The sequence below is a fragment of the Onthophagus taurus genome, chromosome 11 (genome assembly GCF_036711975.1).
Source record: "Onthophagus taurus isolate NC chromosome 11, IU_Otau_3.0, whole genome shotgun sequence".
NCBI classification, from domain to species: Eukaryota; Metazoa; Arthropoda; class Insecta; order Coleoptera; family Scarabaeidae; genus Onthophagus; species Onthophagus taurus.
Genome location: NC_091976.1, coordinates 313,023 through 326,276, shown reverse-complemented (window position 1 = coordinate 326,276; position 13,254 = coordinate 313,023). Strand labels below are relative to the sequence as shown.

General features: G+C 32.8%; 1 protein-coding gene and 1 long non-coding RNA gene across 2 annotated transcripts in view; both read left to right on the top strand.

Annotated features, from left to right (window-relative positions):
* The window catches only part of LOC111418396 (Transmembrane protein 131), a 53,041-nt gene that overhangs the window by 11,964 nt on the left and 27,823 nt on the right, over nt 1-13,254 (top strand). The window contains exons 9-10 of the mRNA XM_071199781.1: nt 6,738-6,997; nt 7,063-7,239. Coding sequence (XP_071055882.1) covers nt 6,738-6,997; nt 7,063-7,239 — 437 coding nt within the window. The remainder of the gene's footprint in view (nt 1-6,737; nt 6,998-7,062; nt 7,240-13,254) is intronic.
* On the top strand, nt 4-2,721 carry LOC139431682 (uncharacterized). The gene is made up of 3 exons (XR_011641737.1): nt 4-2,124; nt 2,193-2,451; nt 2,520-2,721. It is a non-coding gene; the product is annotated as an uncharacterized lncRNA (long non-coding RNA).

The following is a 13,254-nucleotide window of genomic DNA, read 5'->3' as shown; positions in this document are numbered from 1 at the left end:
AGTAGACTTTTTTTTAATACAAATTGTTTCTTAAAAATAGACTATAAAGTGTTTCCTATGATTATTTGTCATAAGCCAAAACAAGCGTATAACAACTGAAGCAAAACCATCATTCGGGAAGCATTGAAGATGTTTTCATATAAAACGCCGATCAGTGCAAGCAATTCCAAAATCTGGAAAAATTTAACACAACCTGGGAACAGGAAACTCATCTATCATGTATATTGCTTGGGTTATTGAAAACGGTTCACTGGATGTATCAAATCAACACAAAATCGTCAGCTTTATATGATTGCAGCACCTCACACGCAAGCAATCTTGGAACTAGATTAGATTAGAAGTAAAGACACAAAGTCTCTTATTAGAAAACGTTTACCATAAAACCGTCGAGGTCGCTCTGCGCGCGAGGCACCGGATTTGACATATCAATATGAAAGCGTTAGATTTGAGGGTTTCTAGCGCCTTACTTAGATTGCACTTCATAAGCAATCTCGGCATTTGAGGCAAAATCGTTCCTTATATACAGGTGTCCCACCTAAGTTGCCTCGGTCCATAGCCGAATTATGATTGAGTTTTTCAAAAAATGTTTCAAATAAAAGTTGAATCGAATCATATTGTACATATTTTAAAATTAGTTTCAGTAATGGCGGACTTCCGCTTCTACCGGAAATGGATATCAACTTTGTTATTTTAAATGGAACATTCTGTATATTATTGCATTTTTGGATTCCTCGTGAAATTTTAATGGTACTTTGTTAAGGATAGCTTAGGTCTAACTGGTATCGTTTTTGAATTATATGACGATTTTCGAAAAAAATGACATTTGCAACGTCTTATAAATTTGGCAATATTGCCGAAACTGTGAAAGCTAGAAAGATTTGGTTTTCTGTTTTGTGTTAACAATAAAAGAGCACACGTTTGCTAATAGAAAATTATGCATTTATATTACGGAGTTCTTAAGTAGGGATCTGTAATTTTCAAACTTTTTAATCATGGATAACTTAATTTTTTTAAATGGAACAATATACCAGTTTTTGCATAACCGGATGTAAAATTTAATTTCCTTTCAGTTTTATACAGGTATCATGGTGTCTATCTTCAACGGTTTTGGAGATATTCCCGATTTTTCAGTTTTTAACGATTATTTCGCAGCGCCGGCCACCTTCCCCTCGCATTTATCAGGCTTGGGACTGGCAGAAATATTACTGGCATGCTTAAAAAGTGGCCAACAAAACACAACAAGACCACTGGAAACAAAACACAAATAAAGAAACACTATGGCATCAAATGTTCAAAATGTTGTCCGTTTTGTTCACTACATAATAGAAATCGTTTTTGTAAGGAGTTTTGAACAGTTCTGAGCATTTCTGGTGTGATTTCTTGAAAAGCTCTTACAATACGTTGACGCATATCGTCAGGAGTGATGTCTCATAAACCTTGCTTTTAATGAAACCCCATAAAAAGAAATCGCAAGTGGTAAGATCTGGCGATCTCGGAGGCCATCTAACAGGTCCTTCTCGTCCTATCCAGCGGTCTGGAAAGGACACATCCAAATACCGACGTACTTGGGCGGTATTGTGCGGTGGAGCACCATCGTGTTGGAACCACATCCACTGACGAATAGCTAGTGGAATATTTTCCAACAGAACGCCCAAACTATTTTCTAAAAATTCTAAATAAATCCTACCCGTCAAACGTTGATTATGAAAGAAAGGGCCTATGATATGCGTTCCAATGACACCTGCCCACACGTTCACTGACCATCTGTACTGGCTATGCGTTGCAAGGAATCGATGGGGGTTTGTTGTATCATAATAATGACAATTATGACGATTCACAAACCCATTTTTGTGAAAGGTAGCTTCATCCGAAAACATCACCTGTCCGAAAAAATTCGCATCAGGATTAGTTCTTTCAATTGCCCACTGACAGAATAACAGCCTGCTTTCGAAATCGCCTTCAGTAATTTCCTGGTGCAACTGGATTCGATACGGATAATAATTATGTTTTCTTAAAATCCTGTGTACCGAAGATTTACTGATGTTTGTCCTCCTATTTATTTCACGCACACTAGATTCTGCATTTTCTTGCACAGCTAACAATACGTGCAACTGGTTTTCATGTGTAAGTACGGAGTTATTACGGTTGCGCTTAGTACGTTTTACGGATCCAGTATTTGTAAATCTTTCCAGTAAGGACAGAAATGCCCTCCTATTTGGATGTTTTTTAAAAATAGACTATAAAGTGTTTCGTATGATTATTTGTCACAAGCCAAAACAAGCGTATAACAACTGAAGCAAAACCATCATTCGGGAAGCATTGAAGATGTTTTCATATAAAACGCCGATCAGTGCAAGCAATTCCAAAATCTGGAAAAATTTAACACAACCTGGGAACAGGAAACTCATCTATCATGTATATTACTTGGGTTATTGAAAACGGTTTTCATGTGTAAGTACGGAGTTATTACGGTTGCGCTTAGTACGTTTTACGGATCCAGTATTTGTAAATCTTTCCAGTAAGGACAGAAATGCCCTCCTATTTGGATGCCTCCTATCTGAATATTGTTGTGCGTTTTTGTTACATTCGCCGAGGACGAAAACCATATCGACTAATTCTTTCCGCGTAAGTGACATTTTTAATTATTATGATAACAAATAATACTTTGAAAACCAGTTCTAATGCGTAGAACACTAATGAGAGTTCTAATGCGTGGAACAGTAATGACAGTTTACCTAATTTGTTTTCCAAGCCTACTTTAATTTTTAATAGTATTGCAAAGCGTCAACCACCTTCCATTTTACCAGTCCTAAGCCTACTTCACAATACATATCTATCGTAAAAAACTGAAAAATCGGAAATATATCCAAAACCGTTGAAGATAGACACCATGATACCTGTATAAAACTGAAAGGAAATTAAATTTTACATCCAGTTATGCAAAAATTTGTATATTGTTCCATTTAAAAAAAATAAGTTATCCATGATTAAAAGTTCGAAAATTACAGATCCCTACTTAAGAATTCCGTAATATAAATGCATAATTTTCTATTAGCAAACGTGTGTTCTTTTATTGTTAATCCAAAACAGAAAACCAAATCTTTCTAGTTTTCACAGTTTCGGCAATATTACCAAATTTATAAGACGCTGCAAATGCCATTTTTTTCGAAAATCGTCATATAATTCAAAAACGATACCAGTTAGACCTAAGGTATTCTTAACAAAGTACCATTGAAATTTCACAAAGAATCCAAAAATGCAATAATATACAGGCTGTTCCATTTAAAATAGCAAAGTTGATATCCATTTCCGGTAGCAGCAGAAGTCCGCCATTACTGAAACTAATTTTACAATATGTACAGGGTGTCCAAATTTCGATGGGTTTGCAGGATATCTCAGTTATTATGAAAGATAGAAAGTTGCGGTTTTCGCGAACCTGAGCTACTTTTTTGTGAAACTTATAATGCCGCAAACCAAATTTTCATAGACCTCTTCGTTTTTGATATACCCCCCGTATCTCGGCTATCCGGAAACATAGTAAAAAAGTAAAAACGGGTTCTAATAGATTTTTTCACGGAGAATCCAATGGTGCACGTAGAATTTTTCTAGTCATCACGGTTTTTGAGTTATAAACACAACTTAGGTTTTTTTTAATGGAACCACCTATATTTTATTTTTTTATTGAACTGGATTTTTTTCAAGCTTTTCAATGATATATAATACTCTATACTTACCTTTATAATTAACCTCAAAATTGAATAAAATACATTATTTTATAAGTAGGCAATGATAAATAAACTGCCTAGCCTGACGTCACAGAGATGGGCGGAGCTTATATCGACTCCAAACAATTTCGTTGCTAACCACAGTTGCTAATGATAAACCGTAATAAAAATGTCATAAAAAGTCACTTAGTTTATTTTATTTTAACACTAATTTGAAAAATTGCATATGGTGATTTACCGTTAGCAACACACTTAGCTATGAAAATGTTTGGAGTCGATATAAGCTCCGCCCATCTCTGTTACGTGAAGGCTTAGGTTGTCTATTAAGTGAGCGCGTTGCTAGGATACTGGAATAAACAAAGTAAATATAGTTAATTACTGTAAAACTTAATTTTGAATTTTGTGCTAACAATAAGTCGTGTGTTACTTAATTACCTTTAATTAACTTAACTTAATTATCTTTTTCTTGAAATGGAGCGCTATGAAAATTATGAAAAATATGACATGCTAGCATGTCACATTCATGCAAATGAAAATGTTAACCAAGCTGCTGAATTATACATAAATAGGTAGAATGCAACATTTATCAGCAATAACATTTTATTAGCAGATTGTTTCACTTCAGATATCCAGAAAGAGCGCAACCAAATTCAAAAATTTTTTTGCGAATAAAGCGTAATTTGATCAATTATGGAAGTTTTTTGATGCCCAGGCCAAAAAAATATTATAAAGAAAATCGGAATAACAATGAAATTACCGTGTTAGGATGTGTGGAAGCCGCGCCTAAAACATCATGTAGGGAAATTGAATGTCAAGTTGGATCGAATCGATTTGAACCATGCACAAAGTAATATTGAATTTAGTTCCTCTATTATATGGTCTGATGAGGCATATTTTACCAGCACAGGAATCTATAATCGTCATAATAACAGGCATTGGCATCAAGAAAACCAACCATTACCATATTGTAATTGAGCGGGAGCGTCAAGGAAAATTTGGTTTTAGCGTGGCATGTTTTATTATTGGGCCACGAATTGTTTACAAAATATGTGAAGGAAACCTTTGCGCTAATCGCTATTTGGCCATCTTGCAAGAGGCTTTGCCAGAGATTTTGGATGATATTCCTCTTATTCGGCTAAATAATATTTATTTTCAGCAGGACGGAGCTCCCGCTCATAATGCGCAGTTAGTGAGTCACTACCTAACTGCAGAATTTCCTGGTAGGTGGATAGGCACACATGGTCCAACGCGATGGCCAGCAAGATCACCTGATTTATCTATTTTGGACTTCTTTTTATGGGGATATATCAAGAATCGGGTATATAGTACCCAGAATCGAACAAAATTGGAATTGAAAATTGCTGTAACTGATGCTTTTTCACATTTACAGCAACATCCCATAACTATTCTAAATGCAATTAAACGCATTACTAAACTTTGTGAACAATGTGTGCATCAAAATGGTAACAACTTTGAACAATTCTTGTAACTTGAAGCCATATTTGCATAATGTTTAGTTTTTAATAATTTTTCGTTTTTAGCAAACAAAATTTAATAGATACATTTTTTTAATAAGTCAATAATTAATATAGTATTTTCAAAATTCTTTGTTTATTCTGGTATCCTAGCAACGCGATCACTTAATTTATCATAGCCTACTTATAAAATAATGTGGTTTTTTTAATTTCGAGGTTAATTATGAAGGTAAGTATAGAGTATTATATATCATTGAAAAGCTTGAAAAAATTCTAGTTCAATAAAAAAACAAAATATAGGTGGTTCCATTTAAAAAAACCTAAGTTGTGTTTATAACTCAAAAACCGTGATGTCTAGAAAAATTCTACGTGCATCATTGGATTCTACGTGAAAAAATCTATTAGAACCCGTTTTTACTTTTTTACTAAGTTTCCGGATAGCCGAGATACGGGGGGTCTGAAAATCGTAAATCTTGAAATATTCCCTGTATATCAAAAACGAAGAGGTCTATGAAAATTTGGTTTGTGGCATTGTAAGTTTCACAAAAAAGTAGCTCAGGTTCGCGAAAACCGCAACTTTCTATCTTTCATAATAACTGAGATACCCTGCAAACCCATCGAAATTTGGACACCCTGTACAATATGGTTCGTCAACTTTTATCTGAAACAGTTTTCGAAAAACTCAATCATAATTCGGCTATGGACCGAGGCAACTTAGGTGGGACACCTGTATATCTTGGTAAAGATGCAAAGTCTTTTATAAGAAGACATTAACTCTCAAAACTCCGGTGTCGCTTGCGGGTGAGGCGCTGGCTATTTTTTTATGGCTGGACTGATATTGATTGTCTTCACAGCACAGCAACGAATCTTCCCAAAGGGCATGACAATATTTATTTCATGTATTTCAGAATACTCTCAACATACTCAAACGCAATTTTACACCTATCCAGCTAAAATTGGAAGGCGGGTTCAGTATAGAATTTTATACTTTTACCTTAATATCATATCCTGTATCAAAAATAATGAGTTGAATCGTCTCTTATCGCCTTTATTAAATAGAGCTTGTTTCGCACAGCTGGATGATAGAAAGTTTGGTATAATTGTTATATAACAAGTGGTCATCAAAGATTGCTTGAATTTGTCTTGTTTTATTTAAGCTTTATAATACCATGGGGTCATTTGCGACTTCAAGCGTAATGTAAAATTATGTCACGAAAAATTTTTATTTACATAAAATAGATTTTTAATCCAATATTAACTTATTTCAATCTCGTATAAATCATATTTTATTAGTATTTGATTTGATATAGTGTGAGTTAAAATTTTTAAAATCTTAAATGATCATCTGTTATGTGAGGAATTGTTAATTATACTATTATAAACCGATGGTTAACGTGTTATAAGAAAAATCAATTATTATTATGAATTTTGTGTTTGGCAATTTTATGGTTTTATCAGTTTTTATGATACCATTAAAAGAAAAAAAAATAAATCAACGTTAGTAATTTATTTAATAAATTTAATTTTTTTTTTCTAGGGAAAACCGCATTCGATACAAAAGACTTTTCAGGACAAATCGTTATAAAATATAAAAACTCAAAAACGAAAACGAAAATACCATATTACATAACCATCGTTGAAGGTGGTTTGTCGTTTAACACGTCCATAACAAAGTATTTCGTTAGAGAGAAAATCACGAACTTATCAGTTCGGAAAATGGAAATACGAAACGAATTTCCGACCCCCGTCAGGTTGACCGACGTAGTTTTACCAAAAGAGGCTCAGACTTATTTCCAAGTAAGATACACGAAATAATTCCTATATTTAACAGCTTGTTTGTTTTATTTATTTTTTAATTAAAGATTTTAGATTTTAAGTCGATCGTGTTACAACCAAAGGAAGAGAAAGTTGTTTTCAAATTAGTTTTAAAATCAAACGTTTCGTTGGCCGAAGTTAATCTAAATTCGCACATACTGCTTAGAACAAACGTTTCCGACGTGGAAATACCACTTCTTACTTATGACGGACAATTGGAAAGGGTAAGAGCAGAAAAAAGTATTGTGTATTCAATAAATTAAAACCTCTAGGGAGTCATACAACATCTTTTCTATACATATACACAGTTAAGCTATGATATATGTATATGATATAAACTTTTGTTCATATCTAGCAGGTAATAATAATCATCACCTCAATTGGATTTTAAATTTTAACACTACTTGAAATGTCGAAAACAAGAACAAAGATTGAAATATTTTTAGAAATAATGATTTATACTGGGTGTCCCTCAGAAGTGGCTCACCCCCATATTTTTTTTATTATTAGTGATATAAGAAAACCATTTGGAATGCATAATTAGGCCATTAAAACGGATTATTACGACATAAAATTATTCTCTTTGTACTTCCGGTTATACCGGATGTGAGTACTAATTTCGCTATTTTTTTAAATCTATAATTTTTTTTCTTCAATTGGGTAGACAGCATAACTTCACATAACTTTTGCTTGAAAAAAATTTCACGATCACTTATAATTTTTGAAAAAAAAATTATTTTCGTTATTTTTTAACGTTTTAATACCTTCGGAAAATGTATTACAACTTTTGACGCGTAGTAGCTAGGTTAATAGTATGAACTACGCTATGTCCCTCTTGATTTGCTGTATCTCGAGCAGTGATTACTGCTATGCTTTAGTCAGTGGTTCTTTTTTAATAATGGTATAAATTAACAGTTGTATTAAATTAGTTTTAAAGGAAAAACGCGATCAACAATTAAGTTTCTGAGGGACACCCGGTATAACTAACGTATATGCATCATGGATTGTTTTTAAGTTTAATTCTGAAAGGTATTAAAAGTGTTGCGTTACCTATTATCCGTGCAAAAAGTCAAAGCTCCTCACTTTAGAGATCGATTCTTCGCAACCGCTAGATAACAAAAATTGCAACAAAGTTTGTTGTAATCACTGTTCATTTCTACGTTTCTACATATGTTAATTTGAAAATTTTCAGATCAACGGTTTTCTTGTTATCGCGAGTTAAATGAAAAAAACAACTTTGTCAATTTTGCGATTTTTTTTCTAGAAAACTATCGTACGAAATAATTTGAATTTTGAACAGGTGGTAGCCTGATATGTTCTTAATGAGTGACATATTTTTGATATTCCATACAGTTTCGCGGAAAATCGTGGTTTAGTAACAAGCCGTTATGACGAAACCGGCTGGGTGAATTTCCTCGCGGATTTGACCAAAATATGTCAAATAATGTCGATTGCCGGATTCCGTTATCAGTTTTACAAAATTAGAGCTCCCTAATTTTTTAAGAGAGATTTAATGTAATTACAAATTAAAGAGAAACAAAAATAAGCTCTGCGGGGTGACGGGGGTTCCGTCCAATCGGAACAGATGGTACGTCCCAGACAGAACGTCGCGCCTTATTTCTTTGTGTAGGTAAGATAAGACCTTAGTCACTAAATGTCTCTGTTTTAAAAAAATTGGGTTGGTTTGCTTACAAGAAAAGTATAACAATAACTTTGTTTCGATTATCAGACCGTTACACAGTGTTAGCAAGTTTGAAATTATCGGCCATAATATGATTTTACTAATTTTCTTTTTTAATATTTTGGCAAATGGGGATTGTTAGGTAATACTCGCTACTCCGCAATAACCACTTTTTATCACCTTCAACTCTGGATAAAAATGACATGTAAAGTTAACACTTATTTTGCATATCAATTTCCAAAAACATTTCATTAATATTGGGAAACGATTGTAAACATATTAAAAGTTGTATCCTTATAAAATTTCACTATAATTTTATACTGCATGTGTTGTTTATATAACACTGTAGTAGCTTCTTGAATGCTGGATTTATTTATCTTTTTTTCAACACTGTTCATAAACAGATTTTATTTGCAATGTTAAACTTTAATTTAAGCTACAAAAAAAGTCCCACAAGATCCCGGGTTGAAATTTGCTTTTTTATGTAGTTTCAAGTCTGTACTTTCCGTTCCCAAAAAAATAAATTGCGCATTTTCAATACAATGGCTAATATACAGGGTACTGTCTACGGATATTCGACAGTGAATACCGAATGTTAGTTTTGAAACTATCAATCGTTTACAATTTTTCAGAATAACTATTTTTTATGAATTAATATTAGTACTAACTCTATTATTAGATCTAGAACTAGAAGCATTCGGGCTTAACCGTGCGTCTTTAAAAAAGAGTCACGATTCAGATATCATGCTGTAACCTTCTTCCCAAACAAGTCCGAAGACAGCTACATAAAAAATACTCAGCAGTTACGTAGTATTAATTACGTATTTAAGTAATTAAGTTACGTATTAACGCAATTAAAAAAATTGAGGTTCCTATTTTAAAATGTCAACATATGGTATCTCAATTTTGGGACACCTGTACATTTCAATTTTATCTCAAAAATGCGCGTTAAAAAATATAACATAGATATTCAAGAATTTTTTCTGGAAGAATATCCCTCAAATTTTTATTGAATTGATTTCATACTTCAGTACAGGGTGGGCAAATTTGGGTGTTGTTATAGGCTATCTCAGAAACTATAAAAGATACGAAAAAAGTAGGTGCCATGTCCCGGTCTCTTTTTTCGAGACTAACCCAATCCCGCAAACACCAAACCTCTATCTTCTTTTGTTTTTAAGATATAGCCAAAAAGTCAAATTTTCGTGATTTCAAAAAATGCTCATATTTCGTTTATTTTTAAAATTAGAGAAATGGGGTTGATACGTTCTTAAGACACTTTTTTAAGAAAAATATACTGCCGTTGAAAAATTTTAAAAATATTTCATGATTTTTGTTAATGAAAAGAGCATATTTTTAGCTTTCCAATGATGTAATCGCCTGTATGGTGTATTTGCGGAAAATAAGCGTTAATTTTCAATTCCAAAATAGTAAGCGCTAAAGTTCAAAATTTTGATTATAATAGGCGGGTTCGGACAGTAATTACTACCTAATTGCTATAATATGGTTTTGCACAAATATGACAGAAAGTTGGTCTTGTACCATTATGCAGGATAAAATTGGTTTTGTACCAACGAATAAAAACTTTGAATAGTTGATTTAAATTTCTCAGTGTCTTATCCCTGACTTTGTTCACCAATAAAAAATGATTTGTAGATAAAGTTTGTTTATTAAAAATACAAGAAATGTATTAATGAATAATTAAATATGAACAACAACTTCAAGAACTAAACAGTCACAGACATGGTCACACAATTATGGTCATGGTTATGGTCTACTTCCGGTAGACCGGAAGTGGCAGCCATCTTGAAGATGTTTTATATTGAAAGTTCCGAATGAACAACCCCTTCTACCAAAATTTCAAACCTTTATAAATAGTGGAACCTTAAAAAGTTTTAACGAACCAGTTACGGGAGACAGCCTGTATATATTATAGTATATAAATATATATTACTTATTGTTAGGGTACATGAAATAAATGTACCATGTTTTCAGAGTTACATTAGCTTAAACATCCAACCCAACCTACAACAAAACCTTTGTTTCGCTTTTATTTTCAAATATTCGTTTCAAAATCCTAAATTTTGTTTTAAGCACTATTTATAGATGAAATAAATCCTAGCTAACTATTAAGGTGATATTACAATGGTATATTTCAACTTCATTTAGATGTAATTATATTTGGCCAGATATTCATAACTTCCTGACACTGTGCGTTAGTAGTATAAAACTCCGAATATTGAAAGCATAACCTGATAAGTATTTTTTAATGATAACATTGTGAAAACAGTCTTCTCTTAAATTTCTTATTCTGAGGTCTTGCCAGTGTTTTCAATACAGGAACTGTACTGAGATCTATAGACAAGGTTTAAGTAATAATATGTAGGGCATTTCTGACAAGAATTAGATAGGATTGAGTCGTTATAACAAAAATAATTTTTTTTATCTTTTATTCTATCCTATTAGTGTTCCCAGTGTATCCCACTGTGGTTTTGATAGGTTTGGTACGAGTTGATAAGAACCCTTTTGGCATGCAAGTTGATAGTCAATACATGTTGCTCAGACAGGTTGAATGTCTTTAAATACTCTTCAGTATAACACAATTGACTGACAATTGGAGATTAGTACATCACCAATTTGCAGGCAATTGTTTTCCTACCGGAGCTAAAAGAGTCTGATTACATGCATCTAGATTGTAAATGTCTTACCTTTAAAGTTGGTTTTTGCTTAATGTTCGCTGCAAGTTTTATGGCAACTAATCTTACATTTAGTAAAGGTATTTCCACTTATGGTCACTATTTCTTTTTGGGTTGTTCATTATTGTTCAAGGAACTTGTGGGAAACTTTGTTTATGTTAGTGGCTTGAACGATAAATCTAAACAATTCAGTAATGTTTTTATTTTTATTTTGTCCTCCACACGAATGGCTGTATGCAACAATCTTTCATTACTGTTGATAAAAGACTTTGATTAAATAATAATAAACATCTCTTGTGCATCCTTGGAAGCAAAACTTTCGTTCTATAACGTCGGCTTAGTAAGAAAACCACGTAACTCCGTTTCGGAAAATTTTACAGGAGACAGAAAAAACTGGATTTTTTTTAATTTGACTTGTATTTCAATATACGCGCAGTTTTCGGAATTGGTAGATTTAATAATTTGTTGCATAATTACATCAAAATATTATTTTTGGTAAAAATTGTAGTTACGTGGTTTTCTTACTAAGCCGACGATACGAATTTCTAATTAGTAAGCCAAAAACTCAGAAATTATACAGTGTATCCCAGGATAGATGTTACAAAAGGTATAACGACTTAAAAAAAAATTGAATTTTATTTTAAGGCAATTAAGACGGAATTAAGCCCTGCTTGGTGTGGTGAGAATTTTAAGTATATTTTCATATTTCGAAAATTAACTAGGCTTTTTAGTTCAGGTAATGTAAGCTTTTTGTTCATGATACGGCAAAATATCATTAAGAAAAGTTGTTCAGATTGAGAAATTATGGCACTTTGCAAAATTTCAGAAAGATCTACCTATATTGATTAAACCACCACATTTTAGATGAGATCAGAGCGGAGAAAAAAAAAACAATGAAAATACACGTATGGGTGTCATACGAATAGTTAAGAAATTTGTTACATCGGGGAGCGTTGTTAACGTTAAGAAAAAAAATAAATATAACGACAATGATGCCGCAACTATTATTGCGTTTAATTCCGGGGAAGAACATCCTAGACAATCATTCGTTCACGTTCACGATCTCTTAATATTAGTAAATCAGAACTGCAACGAATTTATAAATCCACTAAAGTAAAGCCATTCAAACCAAAATTTGTGCATACCCTTGAAAGCCGATGAAGGCAGTATTATTTTGTCTTACCATCGGAGAGAAATGCATTGAGGAACGAAATTTTTATAAAAAGATTGTGTTTTCGGATGAAACATCTTTTAGCACAAATGGCGTTATTTCTTCTCAAAATTGTCGTTACTGGTTCACGGGAAAAAAAAATGAATGTGTGGTGCGCCATTTCATACCGTTTAGGTATTATTGGGCCTTTTTTCATAGAGGGGCCGTTAAATCAGTATTCTTATCTACAGCTACTTGAAAGGTTCAGGGAAGAATACTTAGACGACATGCCGCTGATAGAAAGACAGGCCATTTACTTCCAACACGACGGATGCCCTGCACATTCTACAGCACTCGTCTGAATGGTTAAATTTAATATTTCGATAAAAGATTATATCTAGAAATGATAATAATCAAATATCCACGTTGACCCTGTAAGAAGCGTGAAGAGACAAGACTGATTGTGAGTGAAGGGATACTTAATTATTTTTCAACGGATTTTTTAATACAACGTGAATTTTTGCTGTCGCCAAGAGGTGGATATTATGTTGAATAAACGACAGTTATGTTTACGTTCGATTTTTTATAAATAAAATATAATTATACAATATTTATGTTATTTAAACTAAAATGTGATGGTTCAACCAAAGTAGATGGATCCTTCTGAAATTTTGTGTAGGAGCATAATTTCCAATTTTGAACAACTTTTCTTAAT